This window comes from Labrus bergylta, chromosome 4 (assembly GCF_963930695.1).
Source record: "Labrus bergylta chromosome 4, fLabBer1.1, whole genome shotgun sequence".
Classification (NCBI taxonomy): Eukaryota; Metazoa; Chordata; class Actinopteri; order Labriformes; family Labridae; genus Labrus; species Labrus bergylta.
Window position 1 is genome coordinate 19238043 of NC_089198.1, and position 27007 is coordinate 19265049.

At 40.2% G+C, this 27007-nt stretch overlaps 1 protein-coding gene across 1 annotated transcript in view; it reads left to right on the forward strand.

The window, feature by feature from the left end:
* Window positions 1-900: 900 nt before the first annotated feature.
* The window catches only part of LOC109984037 (neurocan core protein), a 45120-nt gene continuing 19013 nt past the window's right edge, over window positions 901-27007 (forward strand). Inside the window, exons 1-12 of the mRNA XM_020634025.3 lie at window positions 901-1318; window positions 12675-12751; window positions 16165-16371; window positions 18660-18842; window positions 19374-19548; window positions 20554-20681; window positions 21233-21517; window positions 22423-22566; window positions 22658-22735; window positions 22816-22973; window positions 23066-23216; window positions 25543-26604. Coding sequence (XP_020489681.2) covers window positions 12682-12751; window positions 16165-16371; window positions 18660-18842; window positions 19374-19548; window positions 20554-20681; window positions 21233-21517; window positions 22423-22566; window positions 22658-22735; window positions 22816-22973; window positions 23066-23216; window positions 25543-26604 — 2641 coding nt within the window. The 5' untranslated portion in view covers window positions 901-1318; window positions 12675-12681. The remainder of the gene's footprint in view (window positions 1319-12674; window positions 12752-16164; window positions 16372-18659; window positions 18843-19373; window positions 19549-20553; window positions 20682-21232; window positions 21518-22422; window positions 22567-22657; window positions 22736-22815; window positions 22974-23065; window positions 23217-25542; window positions 26605-27007) is intronic.

Genomic DNA, 27007 nt, shown 5'->3' on the forward strand with positions numbered 1-27007 from the left:
TGTATCAATCATAAACCTCCTTGATTTTGTCAAGTGGCAGCCATCTGAAGGGCCAAATCACCATACTATTTGAATGAGTGAAATCAACCTTTTACCTTAAATAAATATTTGTACTCAGAAAAGATTTGTCTTATTAAGATATCCATCATTAGTTGCTCTATTTAGATTCTAAAACCAACTCCTGCCTCTGCTCACTGGGGAAGATGCATAATTCAAAACCATCTTGGGCACGCAGGAGCAGACCGCAGACCTACAGTATGATGAATAACAAAGAGTCCGCTGCTCTTCTTCTCACGTTATCATTGACAGAAATCAGTGTAAGAGCTGATCTGTGGTCAGAAGGCCTCGCTCAGAGCTTCCTGCAGCTTTTCTTTGTTTATAATGTGCTAATGAAGACTGATGCTGTTTGGTATTGACCCTGCTGCAGTGATGAGATGTTGGCGGTGCCAGGTTGTTGAGTGCATCAACAGTAGCTGTGTATTCAATCAGCAGTTGTTATAATTAATTCTGCAGTCACATATAATCCTGGAAATGTTTTATTGAATCAATACACACAATGGTTTTTAGGCACGTCTCATTAAAAGGGCTGAGGGATTTGTGATAACACAAGTTGTGCTTATTCACTGGAGGTGTGTGGACATGTGTTGTGTGTGACATTAGGATATATGAGGGGGTCCGCTGGTGGTCAGACTGACATTGTAAGCTCATGGGTAAATTTTAATTTAATTCACAGACACCAGATCAACCATTGAGGTTTATGTAGGAATCGGATTATGGTCATATAAAGTACCCCCTCCCCTCCCCTCTCTCTCTCCACCTCTCTCTTCTTCTCCCTCTGACACACCCCCACCCTCCCACCCCACATATCCCCCTCTTTGTATGGGGGGCGCTGGAGCCGTCTGCCTGTCAGCGCTTGCCTCTTTGTTCAAACGGATCTAGCTTCTCTCCCTCGGCGTAGAGCTTCTGGCAAGGAGGGGGACGGAGGGAGCACCTTGAAGTGTGTGTGTGTGTGTGTGTGCGCGCATTTATTCCGATCCGGCAGATATCGGTGTGTGAGGATGAACAGTGCAGAGACTGCTGCTGCTTCTGCTCAGTGAGGAAGAGGATACCACAGAAGAAGAAGGAGTGGAAAGTCCAGGACGGGGAGCGCTTGTGCACACACTCCCCCTGGTCTCCTCTGCCTCTGCAAAGTGCTGTTTCACCCTTGGTTTCGCCGTTTTCGTCTCTGCACCCTCCGGGAGCATTGGGAGCACCTGCACGGAGGCGCAAAAGGTTTCTGCTCACATTCCTGAGGAAAGCGCAGCTTTTTCCAGAAGAGGTAAGAGTCAGCGCTTGACAATAAATGGTGCTTTGCATGCAAGCTTTTTTTTTTTTTTTTTTTTTAAATTAATCAATCATTTTAGTCAGTGTGATATCTAAAGACAGCGGCTGCAAGAGGCGCTTTAGACAGAGGATTTAAAGTGTTTATTGTATGGCAGCTGTAAACGCACGGGATGTCAATCTAGAGAAAAAACACAGCTTGAAATGTATGGAAATCGCAACCATGCAATATCTACTTTTAAACAGGCTCGCTATGTAATTGGTGTGGGTAATAAGTATTTCCTGTGGGCCAATCAGTGCATTTCCTCTCGCACCATCACAGCCTCAGCTTTACAGATGCACATATAGCGCACCATTTGGGATATCTTTAATTATTTACAGATCAGAGCTTTTAATATTGGTCTATATTTACGAGCCATGTAGAGGCATGCATAAATCATCAACTCACCAAGTAACCTTGTTACAGTGTCTGTTACATGGTTTCCTGTCAGGAGACGCTGTCTGCATGAGAACTTTTGCTTTATACACTTAATAAACAACTTTTCTTTAAAGATGACATAATTAATGGAAATCTAAAGCAAGTGTGCCTGCTGTCCACTGTTGCAGCTCTGAACACATGAACAGGTGTTTGTGAAATATATTATGTAAATACGAGTCTTCTGGTGAACTAACAGCATGTGTTGAATAGCTGCCAAAATCTGATCTTAAACTGATCAACCACAAGAGCTGTCAGCTGGGCATGACATAAAACATGTAGGCTCATAGAAACTGGACCATAGGGATCAGTGTGTGCTGCTGGGCTATTCCACACAGTATTTTGTTTTTACATTACAGCTCCCTAACCCTGTACATTGTGAACTTATTTCCCTTTTTTTTCCTGAAAATATAAAATGAAGAATGGCACCAAAAGCTGAAATTAGTCATTGCTTGGGGCCAGGCAACTGAACAATTCTTGGAAGTCTTCTATTGATGGCTGGCTGCTCTGTAAACAAACACTGGCATGTACAAATCACAGTGAAAGAGGAGAACAGTTCGGGTCACCTTGACAAATGAGCTGTATTGTCTGAGAATATGAGAGCCCCTGCAGCCAAATAAAGCCTGCTCTGTTTCTTATTTACCGCTTGGGTCTGGATGAGTGCAAGTCTTTTCTTCTTTGGCCTTGTTAGTGCACACACCAACCAGCTGTGTGTCAGCACCATAAAGCAGGACAAGGTTAAGCAGGCAACGCCAGATGAGGAGATGCATGTGTGTGAGAGATAACAGAACAGGACAGCAGAATGGTGAGGAATTAGGCTAAGAGAGCCAGCTGGAAGTTTACTGCATGCATTTTTTATTCTGTCCGGATGTGTGTAAGTGTGTTTTAAAAGGCTCACATTGGAGCAAACATGTGTGTCAGTTTGTGTGTTCATGTGTGTATGTAAATGACATCACTCCGAGGGAGCAGAAGTTGTGGGGAGAAAGGAGGTTTGATTCTAAAATAGAGTATTGGAGCTCAGCTGACTAACTGACTGTTGCTGCACACTTCAGCTTCAGTTTGTCTATCATGTGTGGCTGTGAGGCATCTGCAATTTGAAAAGTCACTGTGCATCATGGAGCGATGGTAAAGTAGAAATATAAGATTCTTATAGACAAGTGAAATGCTGTAGAGATGTACGATGAGTTGATTTGAGGATTTGTCGGCCCCCAATTTAATAGACCTGAAAAAACAATCAAACATTGTCTTGTTTCTTCCTTTACCGTGACAAATCTTTGCTTTTTTAATTGATATTCAATTTATCTCTGCTTACAAGAATTGTCATATAGTGTACTCCCAATTGTCTAGGATTATATTCATTAGTTAGATAGGAATATTGTAATAAACGTTATGTGAAAGCTGAGACATTGCTTGATTAGTTTCAGAGACGCTAAATTGACAAAACATTTGCTTTCAGCTCCTCTGTTTTTCTCCTTTTTATATTATTTGAACCTTTATTACTTTATGTTTTGGATTAGGGGATGAACAAAACAAATGACTTCAAAAGTTTACCCAAGAGGAAGACTGAAAAAATATCTTGCAGAATAATAATGATGAAAAATGCAATTTGCTGCAACCCTTAAGTACTGTAGTACTGTGATATGTCAAAAGAAAATGAAATAAAGATGATTCAGTCCTTCTGGTTTGAAGCTTTGCTTACAGTTTGCAGACAGAAATTGGTCTTGCTGATGGTATATTTCCACTAGAAGCCAAAGTTATTACCAGCCAGGGTTTTATATTGTTCTCTTTGGTAGAAACATGCCCTCTCTATTATGTCACTTATGTGATAATGGAGTCTATATACCCCTAATACTGCGCTAATAGCTAGGATAGCATCATATAAATGCAAATCAGAACCAGCAGTCGCTTTTAGGAGACAAGTTACATCCAGCTTCACCTCTGAGGCCGCCCCAGGCTTGTTGATTTATGGTTGCTCTTGTCTGAAAATGTGTTGACTTTGTTTGCATGAGGATTTAATGAGTAGTGTTGTTTTTCTTTCCGAGCAGTAATTCAAAAGCAGAGAATCCAACTTTGAACTACAATACACACTAAAGGGAAATTTTATGATCCCTTAGAACTTTGTGGTCCCTTCTCAGCCAGACAGAGGAGAGCTTTTTAATCTAACAATGACTTCAATGTCTTTCCGGTGACTGGAGCTGAAACTGTCCACGTTTTCAGCACTGGACAGCTCCCAAAAACCTCAGAGCCCAATGATCCAAACCCCAAACATATGTCAAATGGAAAAAAAAAAGCAGTGAATAGTTGAATTAGAAAGCTGCTGGTTTTGGATGTGCTGTCGAACTCTGTCTCCATTCTCTCCCTGAAATATTTGAAACCTCTTTTGCCCGGTGATTCCCCCAGTCGCCAATACCCAAAAGAGATTGGACAAACCAATCCATCAATCACCTTAGGTCTTAAGCCTGGGAGGGACTAGAGCAGCCCACCAGGCCAATCGTTACAGGCGTAGATGAGACCACAGCTGAACAGCTCAGCCACACAAAGAGAAAGGTCCCTCTCTTTGTCTTTGGCCGGGGGGCTCTTCTCCTTCAAGGTGGTGACTGCTGGAAGACAAATGTTTGGTTTTACAGTTTGCCAAGTAGAAGCTCTTAAAGGCAGCAACAAAGTTTTTCCAGGCTCTGTAACGCAGCAAAGATTAGAATGATTTATCACCTTCTGAGATATTATTAGTCACTGCAGTTGTGTTACTTCTTGATATGTTTCTCCTGATGTCACAGTGTTTGAAATATGTACACTCAGCGCTCCTCTCTTGTAGCTGTTAACTGCTGATACGGGAATTAAGAGATAGTGTCTGCCTTTCCAGGCATTGGCACTGGTCATAAACATTTGAAGGACACAGCTCTTTTTTCTCTCTCTCCTCACCTTGTTGATATTCCACAGACTCAGCAACATCATTAAAGATGAGGAATTCTTGGATTTTGTCCCAACAGCATGTCTATATTTGTGTCTTTTATTCTGTCTTCATAGCCTGACCGCTTCTCTCAGTGGATGGAAACATCTGTGTGTTGAGTATGTTGGCCTGTATGGGGTCGTGTGTGTGTGTAGCCACAGTCTAATGTACTCAAAGATGATAGCTTCATCTCATGCACCTGATCCTTTATTGACTTTGCTTCCAAGAGCAACCTCAAAACCTTCACCTTTGACCTCTGGTATCCATAAGACACAGCTGGTGTGGTGGCTATAAAGACAGATCTCAGCTATGTATGTTGGACCTCTGACACCAAAATCATTATCTCATTCAATAGTGCTATTTACTTAAAAACATTTGACCTACAATGCGGTTAAACATGTACTTTCAATGGAAGTGATTCATTCAAGTGGCTCTATTTCTTAATAGCAATGACTTGATAATATGTGAAAGTGGCTCTCACAGTGATGAACCCAATGTTCTGTTTTACATGAGTTTAGAGTTTTCATATCTGCATCTTTCTGGTCATCTTTCAGGTTTTAAGTTAATGTTCATTTTTAATTAACAAAGGTCGCCCACATTTTGGAGCATTATTGAGCATTTACTGTCGGTTTCATCAGTACATGGTGGAGGCAAAACATAGAATAAAAATGCAGTGAAGATTGATCCTACATTTGTCTTGTAAACAGAAATTTGACTACAAATTAATGCTTATGTTGCTCTTTGTCTGCTGGATATGTGAATTTGCCCATTGGTAATACCAAAACATCACATCACATTGTGAATTTGGGAGCTTTTGTACTAAAGTTCTAGACAAGGCTTCATCGACCCAATCATCATAACACCAATATTATGTAATTTTACCATATTGTTATTTCAATCAAGTCATGCTTGTCACCCCATGATTCAAATTAATGAGACAGTATGAGAATAAGTGTCAAAATCAGGAGATAGAATAGTTAGCAACTCAAAATTGTCATGAGTCAAAATGAAATGGTTTTCAACCATTTCAATGTCTCTTGGCAGACATGGCCCTCAAAGTCCTTTGGATAAATCAGGGCATTCATACATTCCCTTTTTAAGTCAAATAAGAATATATCCTCCTCTGCTCAGTTATTTTGGTATCAAATGAATAGATGTTTGTTTGATTTGAGCCTTTCAGGGCATTACAGAAATGAGTATGAATTTAACACAAATAATGTATGAAGCAAGAAATGAATGACTTCCATCTGATATGGGGGCAGCTGTGTGGATCAGTGGTAGAGTCGGTCGTCTCTCAACCGGAAGGTCTTGGTTCATTCCCTATCTCCTTCAGCCACATGTCCGATGTGTCCTTGGGCAAGACACTTAACCCCAAGCTGCTTCCACTTCTTCGTCAGCGAAGTGTGAATGTGTATGAATGGGATAAGCTAATACTGAGGGTCAATTTGAATTAGAATTAGACTACAAAAGCACTTTCACCATTTACCATTTCCCATGACATTCAAAATGTCTTTCAACTGAGTGGGATGTTTTTCTTAGTTTTTTTGGATTCATTTTGGGTCTTCGTGCCTTTATGTTATAGTACAGCCTGAGAGAGAAAGGTAATGAGGGGAGACAGAGCGGGGAAACACATGCACCAAATAGCGTCTGGACCAGGAGTTGAACCTTCGACTAGCCGACTGCAGTCTCTGATCATTAGGGCACCTGCTCCACCAACTAAACCGAACAAGCACACCAACTCAGTGGATGGTTAAAACTCAAGGGGAAACCTAAACCTTAAGAAAATGTGTGCCCGAACAATGATGAAGATTAAATGCATATCAATCTGGGGATAGATTTAAGAACAGATTGGAAAACTAACTTAATTCTGTTCAAGAAAGTGCACCAAAATAATATTTTCAATAGTTAAAGAGAAGAGGAGGGATTGTGATAGATGATTTTATTCACTTATTTACTTCTCTCTGGAATTGACACAGTGGAGGATAAAGTAAGGGTCAAATTCATCATATTCCTTTCGAACATGTGTTTCATGTGAAATATGACAGCTAATGTTGTGGTTTAGGGTCATTTTATTGTTTATTGCTTTAGTCAGATATTTATTTCTCTTCTTTTCTTTTGTTAGCATCTTCAAAAGAAAGACATCAATGAATCAATCAAAAACACTCTCTTCTTGCTCTCTGTTCTCTCATCTATAAATCAAATGCATGTAATAACCAGCCTTGGCCTTTCAGTCAAACCTAATCCTTTTTGCAGACGACACAGAAGAAAACACAAAGATCTTGCCAGAAAGGCTGGAGAGATAAAATTAGCATACTAGAGTTCATACACTTAGCTCTGTCGCCCATACTAATAGATGCATGTTCTTACCATGGTCGAGCTCAAACGGATATGCACAACATGGTGATACATAGATTACATTTAAATCAGTCTTTTTCTTTATTTGGTATCTGCTGAACACTGAATATTAAAGAAAAGAAAGGTGCAGCCTCTTTAGTTTATGATACATTAAAGTGATGACCAAATAGGTACCCACCTTTGTCACTTTTTTACTTCACTTGTCAGTGAAGGATCCTTCAGAGTAATCTAAATTGTCTCCTTTCTATGTTTTACTGCATGCACATCCAGCCAATTCTAAGCTTGGCTCCTCCTTAGCGTGCTATCAAGCTCTTTTAAGCAACCCCTGTCCCTTTGCCCAGTCAGATCAATGGTGTCGGTGTGAGAGGACGGAGTGTGTAATCCTGGAGCTGGAGGGACTAGCAGCTTTCCATAGTCTTTCTCCATCCGAAGCCAATGCCGGCCAGTGCTGCATGAGTCATTAGATGCTTTGAGTGTGATTAGTCACCACACAGACACAGCCAGCACAAAGAGAGGCTGTGAGTGTGTGTGTGTGTGTGTGTGTGTGTGTGTGTGTGTGTGTGTGTGTGTGTGGGTGTGGGTGTGTGTGTGTGTGTGTGTGTGTGTGTGTGTGTGTGTGTGTGTGTGTGTGTGAGAGAGAGAGAGAAATAGAGAGTGTACAAGATGCTTGAAGTGAGCAGGAGGAGAATACCTGTTTCAACTCAGCTCCCTTTTTATCCTGTTTTTAATTTCTTGAGCAACAAATGTGAGTACACTCTGGTCAAGTGTCTCTTTGATGGCCCCAAATCAACCATGCGACAGTACGTCTTCTTCTCTTCATCTTTCTTAACAAGTAGTGTGTGAAAATTAATTCTGTGTAGGTTCAAATTGCAGCAATACATCTATCATGGTGGTCAAAAAGCAAATTAAGAACAATTATAGAGTGTCAAGACAGCTTTTCAGAAGAGCTATCATCATGTTAGTGTTATGTTGTTACGCTGATGATGAACGACCTTTCTTTCATTCCTCCTCCCATGTTCTTCCTCTCCCAGTTCACCACTTTGTCTGTCACTCATCTGGAGGTGTTATTCTGTTGTTTACTGCTCTCTGCAGTTAATAGTTTCCTGGAGGTAATAGTTTTGTGAGACATGATTAAAAAAGAAAAAGGGAAAGCGAGGAATTACCTACACCTCCTGTCAGTTCTGAAGAGAGGAACAAAAGATTGACAGTTTGACTCTATTGTAAACGTCTTTCTGCCAGCGCTGGAGTCTTCAGCCTAAACTAAATTATATCTGTGGACTATAATTCTGCTGTTTGTGCTTGTCATCATGCTGTTGCAGAAAAAGGTTTAAACATTTTACAGTGTAAAGAAAATCCACTGTAAGAAAGGCAAATCCCTGAGGGGTTATTTTGTAGGGTGGGTTATGTAAAAAGCGACTGAGTATAGGCTGATTAACTATGCCCTGCTCTGTATTTGGTTTGGGGGAGGGTACTTCTAGGTTGCTTCTAAAATTACTAAACTGTATTTAGTGGGTCAATTCAGAAACTTTTAATTCATGCATGCAGTTAATTTGTTGTCTGACAGAAATGCCAGCTGCCAATGTGTGTTTTGATATTGGTGTGTGCGTTGCCTTGTGTTCATGCTTTTTGCACATGAATGCAGAAGGTGAGATTCAGTGACCTACCTTGTGCAATTGCTGGGGTTTGGTACAAGGCGTTTTGGGGGCGGTAACATTACAGCACTTGTGTGTGTCAATATGTGTGCCAAAAATCAACATGGGAACCAAACCTAACCTGATGAAGTTAAACCTTTGCAGTCTGTGAACACACACGCACGCACACGCACGCACACACACACACACACACACACACACACACACACACACACACACACACACACACACACACTTCAGTGCGGTATGATGGAGGCATTGTAAGCATGAAGCTGTCGTGCTGTGCTCTCAAACATGATTTATCCTATAACCACAACAGCAGCTGACATGACGTCCTCCACACTTTTCATGTTTTATTTTCTTCAAGCTATTTTCCCACCAACTGCAGAACCAAAGGGGATTTGGGTTAAGGGCCCTGTCTTGCCTGCGTCATGAAGATCATGAGGCCTCTTGGTCTCCTGTTTCCCCAGATTGACAGCTCAGTGCTGAGCTGTACTGTAGCTCTGCCAGCCTCGTCTGTTAGCTCTCTGTGGATCTCTGTCACTTCGCTTGCCTGCTCTTACAATGAGCTGAGAATGTGTCCTATTCAGGCGACATTGTGAAAATGTGGCGGATGGACGTCCACATTGAAGACCAGTGAAGCATTTAAGAGACTTCTGGCTCTTTTCTGCCTAAGACACAACTGTGCCTGTAGGAGTGACGAGGGGCGATTTAGAGGGAGTCGCTCCCGACATCTGATGTCTCACCGTGAACAAAAGGTGCTGCTGGTTAGTATGCAGCTGGTGCGACAGGATGGCCAGCGCACTGTATGTCGTAAATCCCCTCTGGTAAAACTTTGAAAGGCGGCTGTCTATAGGCTCACAGTGTTGTATGTTGTATAGCATCCATAGAGATGTCCACAGGCTGCACTCTGTATTCTATCTCTGTGGATAGTGGCTGCTGGGTCCCAGCCAGTCCCAGGCCCTCGAACACAACACTCTCTAATGCTTTCTGCATACTGGGCAAACTCATCGGTGTCATGACCCTCTCCAAGCCCTAAGAAATCCCTTGTCTCCCACCCAGCTAGCTCACCCAATGTATTAAGGCCCCTCAACATGCACAGTCCAACAAGCTTGACCCCAATCTGTCACAGCCCATCACAAGATTGTAACCCACCTTTAGACATGGGGTGCCTCAAAGTGTGTGGCACAGCGTGGTCTCGCCCGGACCGGAGTATTCGTTTTTAACTTGGTTGCCCACCATTAACAAGCGCCCAACAAATAGTTGTGTAATGACAGTGTAGTTTTGTAGGTGTCACAGAGAGCTTTACAATCAGAGAGGAATCCTTTTCACTGCCTCACACACTCCAGTTTAATATGGCTGAAGGTTTTACCGAGCTTTCACAGAGAAGAGAGCGGCCATTATTCTTGTAATTTAAAAAGGGGTTGAACTGGTGTTGCATAATCTTCTTTCTAGGCATCAGGGATGCTGATGGCATGAGTTGCTGTTACCTTGGTGTATGCAAAGAGGTCTTTTTACTTTGCCGGATAAATGATTTACTTTATGTAACTGCAATCTAGAGAGTCCAAACATTTGCAGCAGACTCATTTCTAAAAGTCTTTAAATGGGCTTTTAGCAAGTCTCTGTTGGTAATAACTGTGTAATCAGGCAGGTACAAAGAATCATTTTTTGACAAGAAGTAAATTAATAATTTAGAAGTATTGGTGTTTCTTATCCCCGCCTGTTAAAACTATATTTAGCAAACAAAGCTGTGTTGTCTTCAAACAGCATTGCCCCCCTTAACATCTTAGTTTCGTTCTTGTACGGGGCAATAAAGCTTTGTTTCAGAAGACTCACATTGAGCTGAGCAACTTTGGGCCCCGAGCCAAATCCTCTGGCAAAGTCAGCAGCGTATTTCTGATGTGTGGTAAGATCTCCTTTGGTTGTGCAGTATAGCAATGCACCAGGATCACTGCAGTATACCAGACACTCATTTACTTTTACTTTGGAAGTGAGATACTATTGTTATCAAGAGTTTTAATGCAGTGTAAGACCCTAATGGCCTGTCTATAATTACAGAGGTAGCTGTAGCTTTTATAGGCAGAGTGGGTTTGGGTTAAAAAATACATTTAAATAGTTGTATATAAAGGAATCTGCTTGATGGAAATCATTGAACACAAGCTCCACTGATCGGTTGTGTTTCCTTAAAGTGTGTGCCTTACACATTAAACCTGTTTATTCGATACTTTTAGGGCAAATTAAATGAACGTATATTTTACATCATCTCTCCCTGTCAGTGATACTTTGTCAAAATCATTGCCTGAATTCAGCTCTTTAAGAATTCAGTGTTCAAGGTCATTTTGAAACATTTGATATACTTTTTTGTTTTTGTAGCAGTCACAAAACAGTAAATCAGACAAGGGGGTATAAAGTACAGGTAATTACCTATCCAAAGACCTTGTGAAGGTCAGCATCAGTTGGTTGCCTAAGAATCTGCGTCCCTCCTGCCTTCCTGCTTTAGACAGCTCTTGAACATGTGTCAGGGTATGTTTGATATAAACAACATAGCTAAAAGGGCAGTGCTCACACTATATCTAAATTCTATTTTAATGAAAGAGCACAGCTGTATTTCCTTTTACTGTTGCCATAGATTTGACAGGTTCTATGAAACAAACAGCTGCCAAAAGAAGCGTGCTGCCGTTCACCTGAAAGACATGAAAATCTAACTTTATCACCTGGTAAAAATACTGAACTGAGAGCACTGCATTTGAATCGTGCTTTCCTAATCTTTGTGATCTTGCCCAAGGATATCTCAACATGCTAAGCAGAGGAGCAGGGGAATGGGTTTTTTCAGTCTTCAGGTTCATGAACAATTCTGTTCTCCTAACTGAACCACAGCTGCTCCAAAATGACTACAGACTGCTTTCATTCCTGAGTACTTTAGAATTTGCCTCTCACTCACACAAACACTGATAACAATGTGCTACTATGCAAGACATTGTCCCTACTACCACCTTCAATTAATTCTTCTTCTTTTTCTTTACATTTGCCACATTTGATATCCAATCACTGTTAATTCAAAAATTTTCCAACTTAATGAACACATTTCTTATTACTTGCTATACTGACTCAGAACGTTGTGTACTCACAGAGCTGTGCCAGCAATCCCTAGATATCTTCAGGGCATATACTCAGGTCGAATAAATATGTCTGAATATCCAGGCAGCCAAAACTCAGTGAAATGTATCTTCATCCATAACACCTTCTACTCTCCCATTTTAGGATGTATTTTTTTCTCTTTTGCAAGTTCAAGTGAAGTCAGAGAGAATATAAACCAGAGCTGATAGTCTGTTGTTCTTCCAGGCCAACAACTGTGTCAATTGATCATGCAGGTGTCTGAAGAACAACAATAAGCTGCAGCCATAGACTCATAGAGTTGCAGCAAACATTGAAGGGGTTTTTGTACATATACCAAATTAGGATTTATAGACATTTGCTTAAAATGTGCACAAATTTTCCTTTAAAGCTCAAACATGCATCGCAACAGACAACATCTGTTAGATGTCATTCATTGCAGTATCAGGTGCTGTATATGGCTAATTACTATGGCTATTACTTTATGATGGTTTTCAGAATGGACTAGGCCTGATATGAGATAAATATTCAATAATGAACATTGTTCAAACATGGTAATGTTTACCGTAAATGCATAATCTTATAAAGAAATGCTTTATGACGATAAGCTTACATTTGGGAAGATGGAAACCAGTCAAACACAAAAAGCTGCAACTTAACAGAAAATACAATCGTATATGAATGTACATGAACAATATTTTTATGCATATACAGTAAAACTGTTTTATACATGCATTGATTTTGCATTTAGTCTCTGCCTCTGTTAAATACTGATTGTTTTCTCCTTCCTCCCTCCTTGTTCTCTCTGCAGGTCCAGTATGGCGCTCGCTCTGTGTGCAGCTGGGAGGCAGATCCTCTTTGCCCTGCTGCTGCTCTCTTTAGGCTCGAGTAAGTTCTCTGTTACAAACCTCCAGTATTTTGTTTCTGTAACAGCTGCATCTCCAACAGCCTGCAGAAATAACCAGCAGCTTCTGAATCAGAAGAAGAAATGTATAATGTCAGCACACAAATACAGACAAAAACATAAAAAGAATTATGGAAGGAAATGGAGGAGCAGCCAGACCAGAACACAGAATAAAAAAGTTCCCACATTAATTTTTCAACACACATAAATCCACAGGACAGGTCTGTGCTAATTTCAGTGTTGCAAATGAGAGCCGACATGCTGAGGATGTTTGCAGACATGCATGGTGGGATTGAGCTGGAAAACCTCCAAACCCATTTATGCAAGTTTAGTCCACCATCTGTTTCATTACAACTCTGCATAAAATTCACAATAATGGCACCAAAAAAGACAAAACGTCTCGGAGCTGCATGTCCCTGGAGGATATTATCGCAGGTTTGAGGTGCCACATGCTGCTTGTAATGTTGAGTTCATCACTGTTATTATTTCCTGCTATTACAATACATAATGTTGGCCTTGATTTTTTTAAAGGGAAGACAATGCTTTGCTATTTTCCAAAATTAAAACATTATTGCACTGTGATAGCAGACAGTTATAACATACAATCAAATGTATATTTAATTAATTTCACCTGGATTCAAAGATGAAATCAACTCTATATGAAATAAATAAAAAAACAGGGATTTAAACCTGAAAATAGCTCCAAATATATATACTGTATTTTATAAAGCTGCTTCAAGATATATATTTTGAATGATTTTAAGTTAGGCTTAGTTAACTACTGCTAACACAATTCCAATTGCCTTGTGGCCCCTGGGGGTATTGCAGGGAACATTTCCCAACGGCCACTGGGCCACTAAATTCTCCTAGTCTGCCATAATAAAAGAGACATCTTTAAACCTGTCCAGAGGGATACCCTTAAACTGAAAGCAAGGGTAACTATTACTCCTCCTATTGTACATTTTGGATCCTTTGAGGATTTCAATTTAACACACTTTCTTACAGTACAGAAAAGCGATTCAACAATACATTTGTATTTTGGCATACGCCAGGTGAGGACTTTTAGGACTGGAAAGGCACCATCTTTGGGTCTGTTATTCAGGTCTTAATAATAAATAGTTTCAGCTGGCAACAACTTCACCTGGAGACTTCAGGTAGTAACTGCTCTGTAAATACGATGCATTGAATCTTTGTCTTCTTTTCAGTTTATAAAGAGCTTGGCTGAACTGTCCAGTCTTTATAAAAAACAGGCAAACATTAAGGCGGTAACATTCATCTTTTCTAAAAAAACTAAAAAAAAAAACTATGCCTTTAAAATGTAGACTAGAACTTGTCAAACTGTTGTATTGGCAGATTGTACTGTGTTGGCCAGGTTGAATGAAAACCAATCTAGGGTGCAATTAGCCTGCTAACTAAATGTTTGTTTTGTCTGTGACTTTCAACAGTTTTACAAGTAAGCTAGTAGCTAAGCAGACCCTGAGATGCAGATATAACCTTTAATGCATATTCATGCAACTTTAAAAATATATTATTTTGTTGCTACATGATTTTTATAAGCATGACCTTGTTGTATATATTTATTTTAAAACATAAATGGAAGAAAACTTTATTTGAAGTATATTTTTGTCATAAAATAATCTAACTCCGTTTGAAGATCGCATTTAAGGACATGATATCTGCCTTGAAACTCTCCTTGCAGTGTATCTGTAACCCAAACAGCTTATTTTTTCTGTGGAGGAGGACTGACAGGAATAAGAGATGGCATCTGTTAATGATAGAGAGTGTCCTTTCATGTCACTCCCAGCTTCCTCTTCCTCTTTTTACACTGTTTTTCTTTTGTCCCATCTGTCACCGCCATGCTACAAGGTACACTTGTCAGCTAATGACAAACTCCTCTCTCAATTTCCTCCTTTCAGTTCCTTAGATTTCCTCTTTTTCTCCCACTTTACCCCATGTTTTTCCTCTCTTTTTCTCCCTTCCTCTTCTCCTCATTCCGTCTCGCTCTCCTCTTTCTGGTCGTTGTGATTCTGTGATTACATCTGATTTTTTTGGGGGGGGAAAGCAGTGGGGGCGTTCTTCAGCACGGAGAGATGCTCTCAGGGGGTTCAGCCTGTGAAAGCCGGCCAATCTAAATGCAGATGGAAATATCTTTTGGTGATTCAATTCCAGCATGTGCATTATTCCAAAAAAGGCTTTGTTTTTTAACACAGGCTCTCTTGTTACGCTCATTTAGTTTAACACAAATTGACTAAAATCGAGGATTTGAAAAGAGAGGACCAGGAGAGAAAACAAATGCAAAAATCCCTCTGCAAAATATTTTTAAGCTTATTAAAGCTTTATAAAGATGTCTTCTGCCTTTTTGTAGCTGTGTTGACAGTCCTTGATTTTGTGAGCAGAAATAGCTCATGAACTTAGCATGAATTATTAATAAGTATACGGTAGATACATTCAAAGCATTTGTCTTTGTTTTTCTTTTTCCCAGAGTCAATGAAAAATAAAAATAAAAGTAACTAAAGGTCCTTTCTTCTGCTGTTTCTTGAGATTTCAGTCACGTCTTCTTATCTTATTTAGAGGAGAATACTCTTTTGTTATGGCGACAGCTCAGTTATTATTATACAATGCAAATTCCTATATGTTACGAAAATGGGCTTCTACTTTGATATGTAAAATTATTTCTTGTGTTTGGAGAAATTCAATCTTCTTTATATCAAAATAAATGACCTTGCTTGGTATGTTTCAGTGAGTTGCACAAAGGCTAGAGCCACAGGGAGGCAAGATTATGTTGGTTTGAGGATAATGCCTATACAGGTGATCCTGTTGTCATGGTTACATTGAACCTGTATGTCATGGCAACCAGACTGGGGTGAATAGCTGATGTCAATCTGCAGAGCCATTAGCTTACAGTGGCAATGCCTTTACATTGACATTTCTCTTGCATGAAATACATTTTAATAATTAGTTTGAGTTAAAGAGGGGATCAATTTATAAAATACAAAGGGGGATGCACTGGAAAATTATGAAGCAATACCAATTGCCCCAAGAGGGATTAATAAAGTTGTTTGAATTGTATTGAAATAGGACTATATAGAAATCAAAATAATTAAGTTGGAGCCTGTATGCAACTATATATGTAAATCTGTTTTCAGGCCCTGGGATTCTTGTAATTAAAGGGGATGTGAAATTGCCAAAAAGAATCCCCGAGAAACCAAAGTTACAAGCTTTAGTACAGCCAAAACTTTCTATATATTTGTACTGTTAATTGAGGAGTAACCTCTAATCTCTCCATAAAATGTTTTTTTTCCATATCTTTGTCTTTTCTTTTGTTAACAAATTGTCATTTTAAAATGTTTAATTGCTTCATCTAATAATGTGCTATTGTCTTGCTGGTCCTCTGTAGGTGCAGCCTCCTCCATAGTGAACATGCGTAGGATCACACATCCAACAGTAAAACAATCACTGGCAGGCAAAGCCGTCCTCCCCTGTGTGTTCACCCTCCAGCCCACCTCCTCCGACCAGCCTCCCCACCTCCTGTGGACCCATACCAGGCCACCAGCAGCAGGGGGACAGGGTGCTGCTCCTGAGCAGATTGTGCTTTCTGCTAAAGGTAAAACAATGATCTGGTTAGGTGGAGATTGAAATGACCTAATTAACTACACTTTAGTTAATTACAAATACAATCCAGAAGTGATAAGATTGAACATTTAAATTTGCACTAATCAGTTTTACTATCAACTTTAGATTATGTGTAAGAGAAAAAAAAGTCATTATTTCCACCCCACTCTGCCTTTCTCCTCGTCTATTTAACGGATTAATCTGGAGATCTTACAAGTAGTAACAAAGAACTTAACAAGCTGACAAAAGCAGCTGCTGGAATTAAAATGAGATAAATCTTCTCAGCTCAGAGTTTTTTTCCATTGTACCTTAAATGCTCCAGACCTCCCTGAATGAAAGGATTTTAGCAAAGAAAAGAAAAGGTGCAGATTACATTCATTTATTCAGGGCCTCTTCAAAGGTATAATTTGTGACTTTCAGGGTAGATGTTCAGTGGATGTTGGACCAAATGCTGCATTCATGTGGTGTCGAACACATCGGAAGAACGATTTTCCGAGTTGTAAAATGCAAATGCTCAGGTCGGGACAACAACTCGGAAACTCGGAAAAAGAATTAGGTGCCCGACTTGACGTCAGAATCCTCATCACCTGGGGGGCAAAATATGTTTTGTCAATTTGTTAACATACTTTCATTGATTCACGTCTTGCACATCAACTTTTTGCTCAAATATAACTTATAACAGCTACATTCCACAGATCTTCTTGTAGCATCAACGTTGTTTTTTTTGTTGTTACAACGTTCCGACTCTCCGAACTGAAAACATGTGAACACAAGTTGGAAGAACGACTTCCCAACTCGGAAACTAGGATCACCCGAGCAGCACGAGTGTAGTTTAGGCACCAGTCTCTCAGAGCAAATCACTGTCACTCAACGAAGTGCTTCCCCTCCCTCGCTGTTTTGACCGAGAGCATCTGTTTGTAAAACTCTACATACAGTGTCCCTGAATTGGGCGGGGCTTTCTCTCTCAGCCCACGTGGTGGCAGGGCTTACTGTTAGAGAGGGAGAGATTCACGAGTAAAAAACATCTATGAAAGTGGTTTGAGCCTCTGAGTAAAACATTAACAAGCAGAAGGAAGCGCCGTCCCATCAGTGTGAACACAGAGCTGAGAACAACAAATCACAAATCACTCCTTATTTATAAAGTCATTACTCAAAAGATATTTAGTCAGGACATATTTAATTTTCTGCTATATTGATGTTTAAAATGTTGCGTATTGTACCTTTAAAGTTGTGGTGTGTTTCTGTTTAATACTTTGGTTTAACAGCTAAACTAGACTGTTTTAATGTTCAGTCTCATCGGTCTCTTTAACCTTGTCTTCAGATGATGCAGCAGCCGTTTACAGTACAAAAGAAGCTTAAAACAACACTGTGCATTACCTGCTCAACACCAAACTACTACGCTACATAAAGCATTACAGGATGTGTGCAGTGGGATCTCTTTTGTTTCAGTTAGTGTAGACTCCATAACCTTAAACTGAACCAATCAAACAAAATAGATACATCACAAAACAAATCATCAAGATTAACCTGACTTTCATATGAGTTCTTAGTGTCACTTTCTTCCATGTGTCAGATGTTAAACACAGTCTACAGGCCAAACAAAAGCAAGACTTTAAACCATGAGACCACCGTCCAAGTCCTACGTGAAGCAACACACATTTGTGTTGAGTCGTATGTGACGACTTTGTTAGTGAAAATTGTCCTGCATGGCACTTTCACAGTGACTGATTTAAAGTTGCTTTTATATTGTTTTTATCATCTGTAAATGAGTTAAGAAGGGACTAAAGTTCCTATTTAAACCCAACTCATGAGCTTTCCTTAATCTTGGGTAGTTTACAACTGTACATTTACAAAAATCAAAAAACAGACCCTTATGTTCCAGGTGTGTTAAGTGTTAATTTAGTCCCCCCTTTAAATAAATAAATAATAATAGTAAAGGGGTGCTGCTTATTTATTTGCTTTCAAAAAGTCACACCCTGCTCTCTTTTAATAGTCAAACATATCACTCACTGATAATCTTTGCCATGGAAAATTTTTATTTTTGCAGTGTGTGTGATGTCAGACATCTACCCTAAGGCAGCAGGTTAAGGCATACATATTAACTTTAAACAGATAACCGGTCTGTATGCTGGTGGTCTTGTTTGCTTTTTTTTAGCTTGTAAAGAGGTGTATATATTTATTTTGGTCTGTTTCATAGCTTTGTTTCTCTCTCTCTCTCTCTCTCTCTCTCTCTCTCTCTCTCTCTCTCTCTCTCTCTTTGTTTCTCTCTCTTTGCCAAAGGTGATTTGATCCAGGTGAATAAGGCTTTCATCGGCCGTGTCATGCTGCCAGGATACACTGCCAATCCTCTGAATGCTACCATGGAGATCTCCAGTCTCCGTACCAACGACTCAGGCACTTACCACTGTCAGGTTGTCATGGGTAACGACTATGAGAGAGACACTGTGCCTCTGGTTGTATCTGGTGAGTTCAGCAGCCACTGGCCACAAATAGATACATTTTAACCAGGTAAAATAAGAAAACTCCCCCACTGCTGAGCAACATTGATAGAAAGGCTTTCCAATAGTTTTTCTACCATTTCACTGATTTATGTGTAAATGTTGTACAGCTAACAGCAGCTTTATAACAGAGGCACTGCCAGCCCCCTTTTCAGCTTTTCATTAACACAACATTCATTCACAGTATCAATATCTCATTGATTGGCTTCATTATTGTAGCCTGTTGCTCTCTGTGTTTGTGTTGTTTTTTGTTATCTCATTTTCCACTTGAGTAATTGTGTAATTGTTTTAATTAAAGTGTTTGGACTGAATACAGAATATTTGTGAGCTCATCTGTGACATTTTAGCTGAATCTCACATGAAGTGGGATTGATTGGTTTGCGTCAGTACCAACATGATTATTGATGTTGTGATGATTGTTTGTAAATATACTGGATATATATCCTGTATATTAATGAACTCACACACTCCTCTCCACCTGTTTCTCCTGGTGTAGGTGTGGTGTTTCATTACCAGGCTCTCAGCGCCCGCTACGCTCTCTCGTTCACTGATGCTCAGAAAGCCTGTCAGGAGATATCGGCTGAGATGGCCACACCAGCCCAGATGTGGGCGGTGTACTATGATGGCTTCACCAGCTGCGCCCCCGGCTGGTTGGATGATCAGACCGTCCGGTGAGAAGACGTTCCATTATATACAGCTTCTACTGTTGCAAAATGTACTTATATTTATATTGATTAATATGTGGATCATTTGTTTCATTAGCCTATGTTGATTAGACTTTCCTTTTTCAGACATTTTCGAGTAATATTTGCTATTGTAGAGACATGGAATAGTTCAATTTCTGGATAATTTTACAATTTCCTTACTTCTTTTTAGAGATTAAAATGAGATATTAACACAACTCTTAAGGTTTTAGGTTTAGGGTAGGCTATATAATTTGATTTTAGCTTAGCTTAGCACAAAGACTGGATACAGGGTAACAGCTAACCATGGTCTTTCATTTTTATAGCCTACTCCAGATTGTTTTTGTTTGAACTAACAATTAAACTAACAATACAGAATGTGTAAATGAGCTTTAGGTGTGTTTTCAGGCATACCCTCCCAATTTCTGTGCTAAGCTAAGCTAACTAGCTTCTAAAAGAACTTCATTATGACTTGACTATGTTAGGCTACTAGTCTTCTAATCAAACAGCAAACCGTCAAGCCCCAAACTATGACTGAAAATATTTCTTAAATGATTATACACAGCTACTTTCGGCTCTTATCAAAGCCTGTGGTTTTCATATCTACAACATGTGTTTTTTTAACTGAAAAATATCTGTGCTTTGTTTGGTGTAATGTTAGATTCCTCTGCTTAGATAATCTTCTCTTAATTAATATTCAGTTCTTCTGTTTTGTCACCTCATCTGCTCAAGATTCAGTTTTCTTCTCTTGTTTCTTTGCTGTTAATTGTATTTTAATTTATTCTAATCTGTTGCCCTTTGGAAGTGAATACAAATAAGTAATTATTCATAACTGACATTTAAAGTCTTAATGACAAGAGAATGGTTGATCTGCAAGCTGAAATATAGATTACACAGTTACATGTTCACAAGAAACTGCTCCTTATTTCTTAGAACTGGGGGGTAAAAACAGGATCCTTGCCGCTTTTGACTGACACATGTTTGTGTCCACAGATATTCAGTCCAGAAGCCAGAGCTTGGTTGCTATGGACACAAGGAGTACTCTGCTGGAGTGAGGAATTATGGGAAGAGAGACCCAAAAGAGCTGTTTGATGTGTACTGTTTTGCGAAAGAACTGGATGGTACAAACACACGCATGCACGCACGCACGCACACACGCACACACACACACACACACACACACACACACACACACACACACACACACACACACACACAAAGAAGCAGAGGCTCTCGCAGCTTTTAACTTTTTCTCTCATGCCTGAGTTATATTCTGTTAAAACATGAAAGAAAGAATCTTTTTGAAATCTTTTCATCATTTAATAAATCCAGTGGAAAAGATAAAATAACTATGTTCGCCTTTGTGTATAAATCCTTGGCCAAAAGTCCTCTAAAATACACCACTCACAAGTTTGATAAATGTTTAACGTTGTTAGCTGTTTAAGAAAAAAGCCTTTTATAGAAAAACACTTTACATTTTTATGAGCAATTACCAACTTGTACTGTTGCAGTAGACAGGGTACAGAAATCAGAAAATATTCAGAAGCGTCAGCCTATTCACATGTGGTTAAAGTAAGAAATGCAACGTTTGATTTCACCCTCCACATGTAGTGAGAGTAATTAACAAAGCTACCTCTGCTTCTTGACATCTTCCTATCAACTGTCCATCCAGGTGAGGTGTTTCACTCCTCTGTCCCGGGGCGACTCTCGCTGTCCTCAGCCTCAGACCGCTGTGTGTCCCTAGGGGGGCAGCTGGCCACAGTGGGGCAGCTCTATTTGGCCTGGAAAGCCGGCCTGGACAGCTGTGCCCCTGGCTGGTTGTCTGATGGCAGCGTCCGCTACCCAGTGACCTGGCCTCACCTGGACTGTGGGGGGAGCCAGCCGGGGGTCCACACCGTGACACCCAACACTACTGCTGACAACAACACAGAGTTATATGACGCTTACTGCTACAGAGGTATGGTGTGTGCAAACCGCTGTAGTTTATGGACAGGAGGCTGACTAATCGATTAGATTGTAGTTGTAATGATTTTGTCAAATTTACACCATATCTAGTCATTTTTTATTATACAAAATTAAAGTTCATATCAATTTTAAAATGAAAGATGTGGATTATAAATGGTTTAAAATATGATGAATACAAATAAATAAAAATGCTTTCTCACTCCTTTAAAAGTGTGGAAGTTGCTTTGGAAGCCTCAAGTCCTGTACCTGTACTATTAATGACAATAGATGAGATGAGATGAGATGAGATGAGATTCAACTTTATTGTCATTACACATATACAAGTATAGAGTAATGAAATGAGGTTTGGCATCTCACCAGAAGTGCAAATAAGCAGAAAGTGTCTGTGCTATGTACAGTAATTACAAAATTTACAGATGTAGACTAAAAAAAGTGAATTATTAGGTATATATGGATGGCTGGATTAATGGGATGCTATAAATATAAATAAATGCTATAAATATAAGTGTATTTTTAGGATTATAATATACAGATTAAGGTGCCGTGAGCATGCTATACTAGTTTACAGATAATATAAAGAATATGGACATATTGTACAGGTCGATAACTTATTGACTTATAGATGTCATTGCCACTGTCGAAGCTACAGCAGCAGAGATTTCTGATCCACATTTTCTATATGTGTCATGTATGTTGGAAACAGCTGGTTGACAGGAGCAGCGGGAGAAAGAAACATAAGGGACATGAGGTGTTTAGTTGAATATTTACTTTTTTTGTTCTTCCTTTTTCGCTAACATTGGAGAGTTTCTGCTAAAGGAAGAGATATTCTGGAAAAAAAATCATCCCTCTGTAAATGCCATGTGAGCATCAAATCATTTTGTGCTTGTTTATTTACAGGTAAAGTGAAGGATTCAGGCTCCATCACTCAGATCTACACCTCCCTGTGGAAGCCCTGGAGCTACCTCACAGGCTCGAGTGATGCCGAGTCCACAGGGGCTGACAATACTGACTCGTCTACACAACAACCTACAACTACCAGAGGTTTTACATTTGTCTACCATCAGCACATTTAGCAGCACTAACCAGCTGATCAATTCAGTAGATTAAAGTATTTTTATGTTTAATCTTGCAGGTTCCTCAGACGGCAGCAATGTTTTACCCACAAACTGGACCGGATTAGTAGACCTGGAAGAGGAGGCCTCCCTTGCATGTAAGGCTTATGATTTCAGATGATATATCTATCCAAATGAATCAGGATCTGTTAAGTAATTCATCTCATTATGTCCTTAGCCCCAGACCCTTGGTCCTCAGACTCTTCAGGGTCATTTATGACCCTGCAGCTAATTCCAGGACAGAGCTTATTTGACTGGGGAGAGACACTTGAACCTGGCCCTGACTCCGAGGAGTTTCTTCGACCGCCAGTCCAACCAACACCTGCTGAGAAGAAGGTCAGTCTGGGTTACATTTTTTTTCATTTTGAAATTCAATATCCTTCTTTAACATTACTGAGCCAGCTCTGTCTATCCACTTCTCACTGAAGGTGATCTCAAAGATTGTTAAATCCATCTGGAAGCCATGGAACTACCTGGCGGGGACTGAAGATGAGGAAGGAACCCAAACACCGAGTGAACAGGCAGGGGAGGAGGAGCCGGCCACGAAGAAGACAGACGAGGGGTCAAATCCATCCCCAGGTGAGTGCAATAGTGTTACTGACAAGGCCACAGGATCTGAGATATAAAACAACAGAAATGCTTGATGATGATGATGATGGTGTATGAACGTGTGCAGTGCTCTTACTTTGTTTCAAATGAAACTCTAGTGGGCTCAGGCCTGTGATGTTGTGGAACCTGAATTAGGCAACACAACAGGATGTCACAAACGAAACAAGCCAGAGGAATCAAAGTCATTTGAGAAACACCACTAAGAGGTAAAACTGGGAGAGCAGAGAGTTGGAGCTGGGGTGTGTATGTCCAGTATTTAACCTAACCATTCAGCAAATTTGTCAAAAACCTGGCTGGTATCCTAAAGGGGTCACCTAAATCCACCTGTCTCTGCAGCTCAGGTCGGCTCTGTGTTGAGCTGCTAACGAGCTGTGATTGACACCAGGTGGGACAGCTGACGAGCTCCAGCTGTTGGCTTTGATCTCCTTCACACTGTAACGCAATTTAAATATTTCTGCCCCTTTCACTTGACTTGTCGTCATGGTATGAATATCATAATGACTTTCATATATAAAAATGTAAAGAATAATGCGGAAAAACCTAGCGCAGGTATAAGGATTTATGATGTCCTACGTGTACTGAGCAGTCACAAGTCTGACACACTCACTACAGTGAATGCTTACAATTAATTGAGAGTCAATTTAATGAGCTTTATTTCTGCTCAAATTAAACTAAACAAAGTCAAGACAAACGCCACTTTTACCTATTTACCTATACAGCTTCATTAGTACAGTCACTTGCCGTTTTCCTATCAATAGTAGTAGAAGAAATAGAAGAAGTAGTGCAACTCTTACCTGTGATCATGCATTCTGAACTAGAGCTCATTTGATTCTTTCCTAAAACACATTTGTTCTAAGCTAATTCTGATTCTTAAATAGTTTTTACCTTTGTCTGTTTGCTTTATTTCTTCCATTGTTTTTACATTTACAATTGACCTTTCTCTTGAATAATTGCATTGCTTACTGACCCTTTTCTGCTTGAAAACTGCTATATAATTAACTCCCAGAGATATTTCTCAACTCTTGCATATGCAGTTGGTATTTATGTTGGATTAATGCAGAGACAGCATGTCTACCAACATAAATCTTAAGCTGTTTCAAATGATTAAAATGTGGTCATAGGCATTGTATGTGAAAACATCTGGTTTCCTTTAAATGCCAGACAAAGGAAAGCAGGCGATAGAAAACAAATGTCATCAACCTGTGTTCCTCTTGTCCAGTCTCTAAGCATTAGCAGGATTATAGTGCTTAATGTAGAGGCTGAGGGTGAAATGGTTTCCAAATTGCAGGAAACTCTGTTCAGACTTTGTTGAAACTGTGTTACAGAGGGGTTGATTCAATTCTGAGGCAATATGTGAGGCTGCAGTGGTCTTTAGTTTAATTCAATGTGAACTAAACTGTGGGTGTGTGGGTCCAGAAAGGTTTTAGACACATTAAAGAATTCAAAAGCTTTTAGATCGATGCCCTGGCAGAAATTAGGTTAACTGATCTTTGTTTCTGCATCTCTGTTTGATTCTTGATGCTACATGGTCACTTGAGATTGGCAGCAAAAATGTTGCAAGTGTGCAGTTCACTGGGCAACAAGACCGTTACATGATTGATGCACAATTAGCAATTAATATTTTAAAATAGGCTGATATTGGTTGACTTTGACTTCCTTATCTTAATTTCTCTACAGACATTTTCGTATCGTTAATCACCAAGCCAAATTACTGAGCTTACAGGGGGGGAAGCTATTTAATTAGCTATTTAGTCATAGGAAGAAGGACTTTGACATGAATGGCACTTACAGGTCACAAACTGGTAATTATAACAATTCTATTAGGACATGAAAGGTGTACTGTAATGAAGGATCCAACTTACAGTCAGTGCTGTATGTTAGATGTTAAAAACAAAGGATCTTCTCCTGCCTACATAAGTGTACTGACAGTGTTTCCTTACATAATAAAGAGTGCTTTCTACAGTAAAGTAATGTTTAACATACGTGTATTGTAGAAGAGAATGCTCAGTACTATTAAGACCTTTTTATCAGTGTTTTGCTCTACAGTGTCCTCAGAAGTTTGCTCTCCCTTGCTGATAATATACTAGACAATGCTGGTGTGGTGATAAGGAAAAACAACTCAGGGATAGCTCAGACAGCTTAGATATGTTGGTTTTTGTATCCCTTGGCACAGAGAGTGACCCTATATGGTTATTTTAATTTTTTTTCGACACTCTTGGCATTATCTTTAAGACTATTCTCAGTCTGTCATATAGTTCTACTCCTGACTCGCCTTGTTTCTCTTTTTCGCTCGCAGGTTTGTTTTCCTGGGGAAGTTCATGGGTCAACGTTCCCTCCAGAGAAAACTCTACACACGCCAGTGAAGATTCACCCACTCGTCTGGCATCGACTTTGGCTGCCTCCAGTAACTCCATGACTACAGAGAGCACCAAGAGGTGGGATAATCAAGAGACTTCCATCGCCTCCAGCTCTAAGCCCGAAATCCTTTCATCCAGCACTGAAACCTGGGTCCGTGTCGAGGCGGAGACCACTACTCAGTCAGGTGACAAAAGGGATGAGACGGTGACTTCTAGATCCGGTGGAAGAGGTAGAGGACGAGGGAAGAAGAACAGAGGGGAGGACAGGAGCAGAGGAGAAGAGAAGGGGAAAGGAGAGGAGAAAGGGAAAGGAGAAGATGAGGGAAGCGGAGAAATCACCGGCGCTGAAGCAAAGGGGGAGATACAAGTTTCCCGCCGACCAGTTGGAACGAGCAAACCCAGAGAAAGATCCAGAGAAAGATCTAGAGAGAGGGGGCACAGGAAGGGACAGTCTACAACCACCACGACTACCACTACCACCACTGCTAATCCTCTGGAGCTAATAGAGATTACTTCAACTTCTTCTGTGCTTTCTTCGACAGAAAGCACAGGAGCAGCCACATTGGAGGCCCTGTCTTCTTCACCAGCTGAAACCCCAAAACCATCAACCTTACTGGATCAATCCATTACCGCCACTCCAATGTCTTCATCGACATCCTTCTTTCAATCTTCCCCATCTCCCTCCTCCCAGTCACCATCCAGTACCCATTTCCCATCACCCTCTCCCTCCCCATCATCGCCCCCTTCCCCTTCTCAATCGAAAGAGACAGTTACATCTGAGTATTTAAAGAACCAGGGCAAACCCCTGACACCTCTGAAATGGTACCCAGTGGACAAACCTGTTCTTAACAGCTCTCTGGATTACCCTCCCCCTGGACCCCCAGATGAGGAGGAGCCAGCTTGGTCTCATGCTGTGGGCTCAGGGGCCTTGTTACCAGGCAACATGGAGGAGGAGAGTAGAGGAGGAGTCAACATCAGCACCATAACAATCAGCACAGCAGGTTAGTATGTGTGTTTGATTTCAGACAGTTTCGTCCTGTATGTCTGCTTCACTTTGCTTGATAAATGCATCCATTTGTAGAATAGTAGCATGTGTGTTTAAAGCAGTAATGATTATTGAAACAAAGATAATTTCTGATTCTTGTAACAAGAGCCAGATTTCTTTAGTTTGACCACTGTCTGTCATGCAAGTTGTCCTCACAAAGTTGAACTAGAGACCTATGAATTAGACATTTTTACTAAAGGAGACAGGTGATTGTAAAGGTTTAATTCCCAGGATTACCTATTAGGAAGGGGGTGGGGGGATAGTAGCTTTATTACCTAAAATGTTAGCAAGACCGATTTTCTGGTAAACTTACACATAAACGTGTATATGGGTGTTGCATATATTTTCTCCATATTACA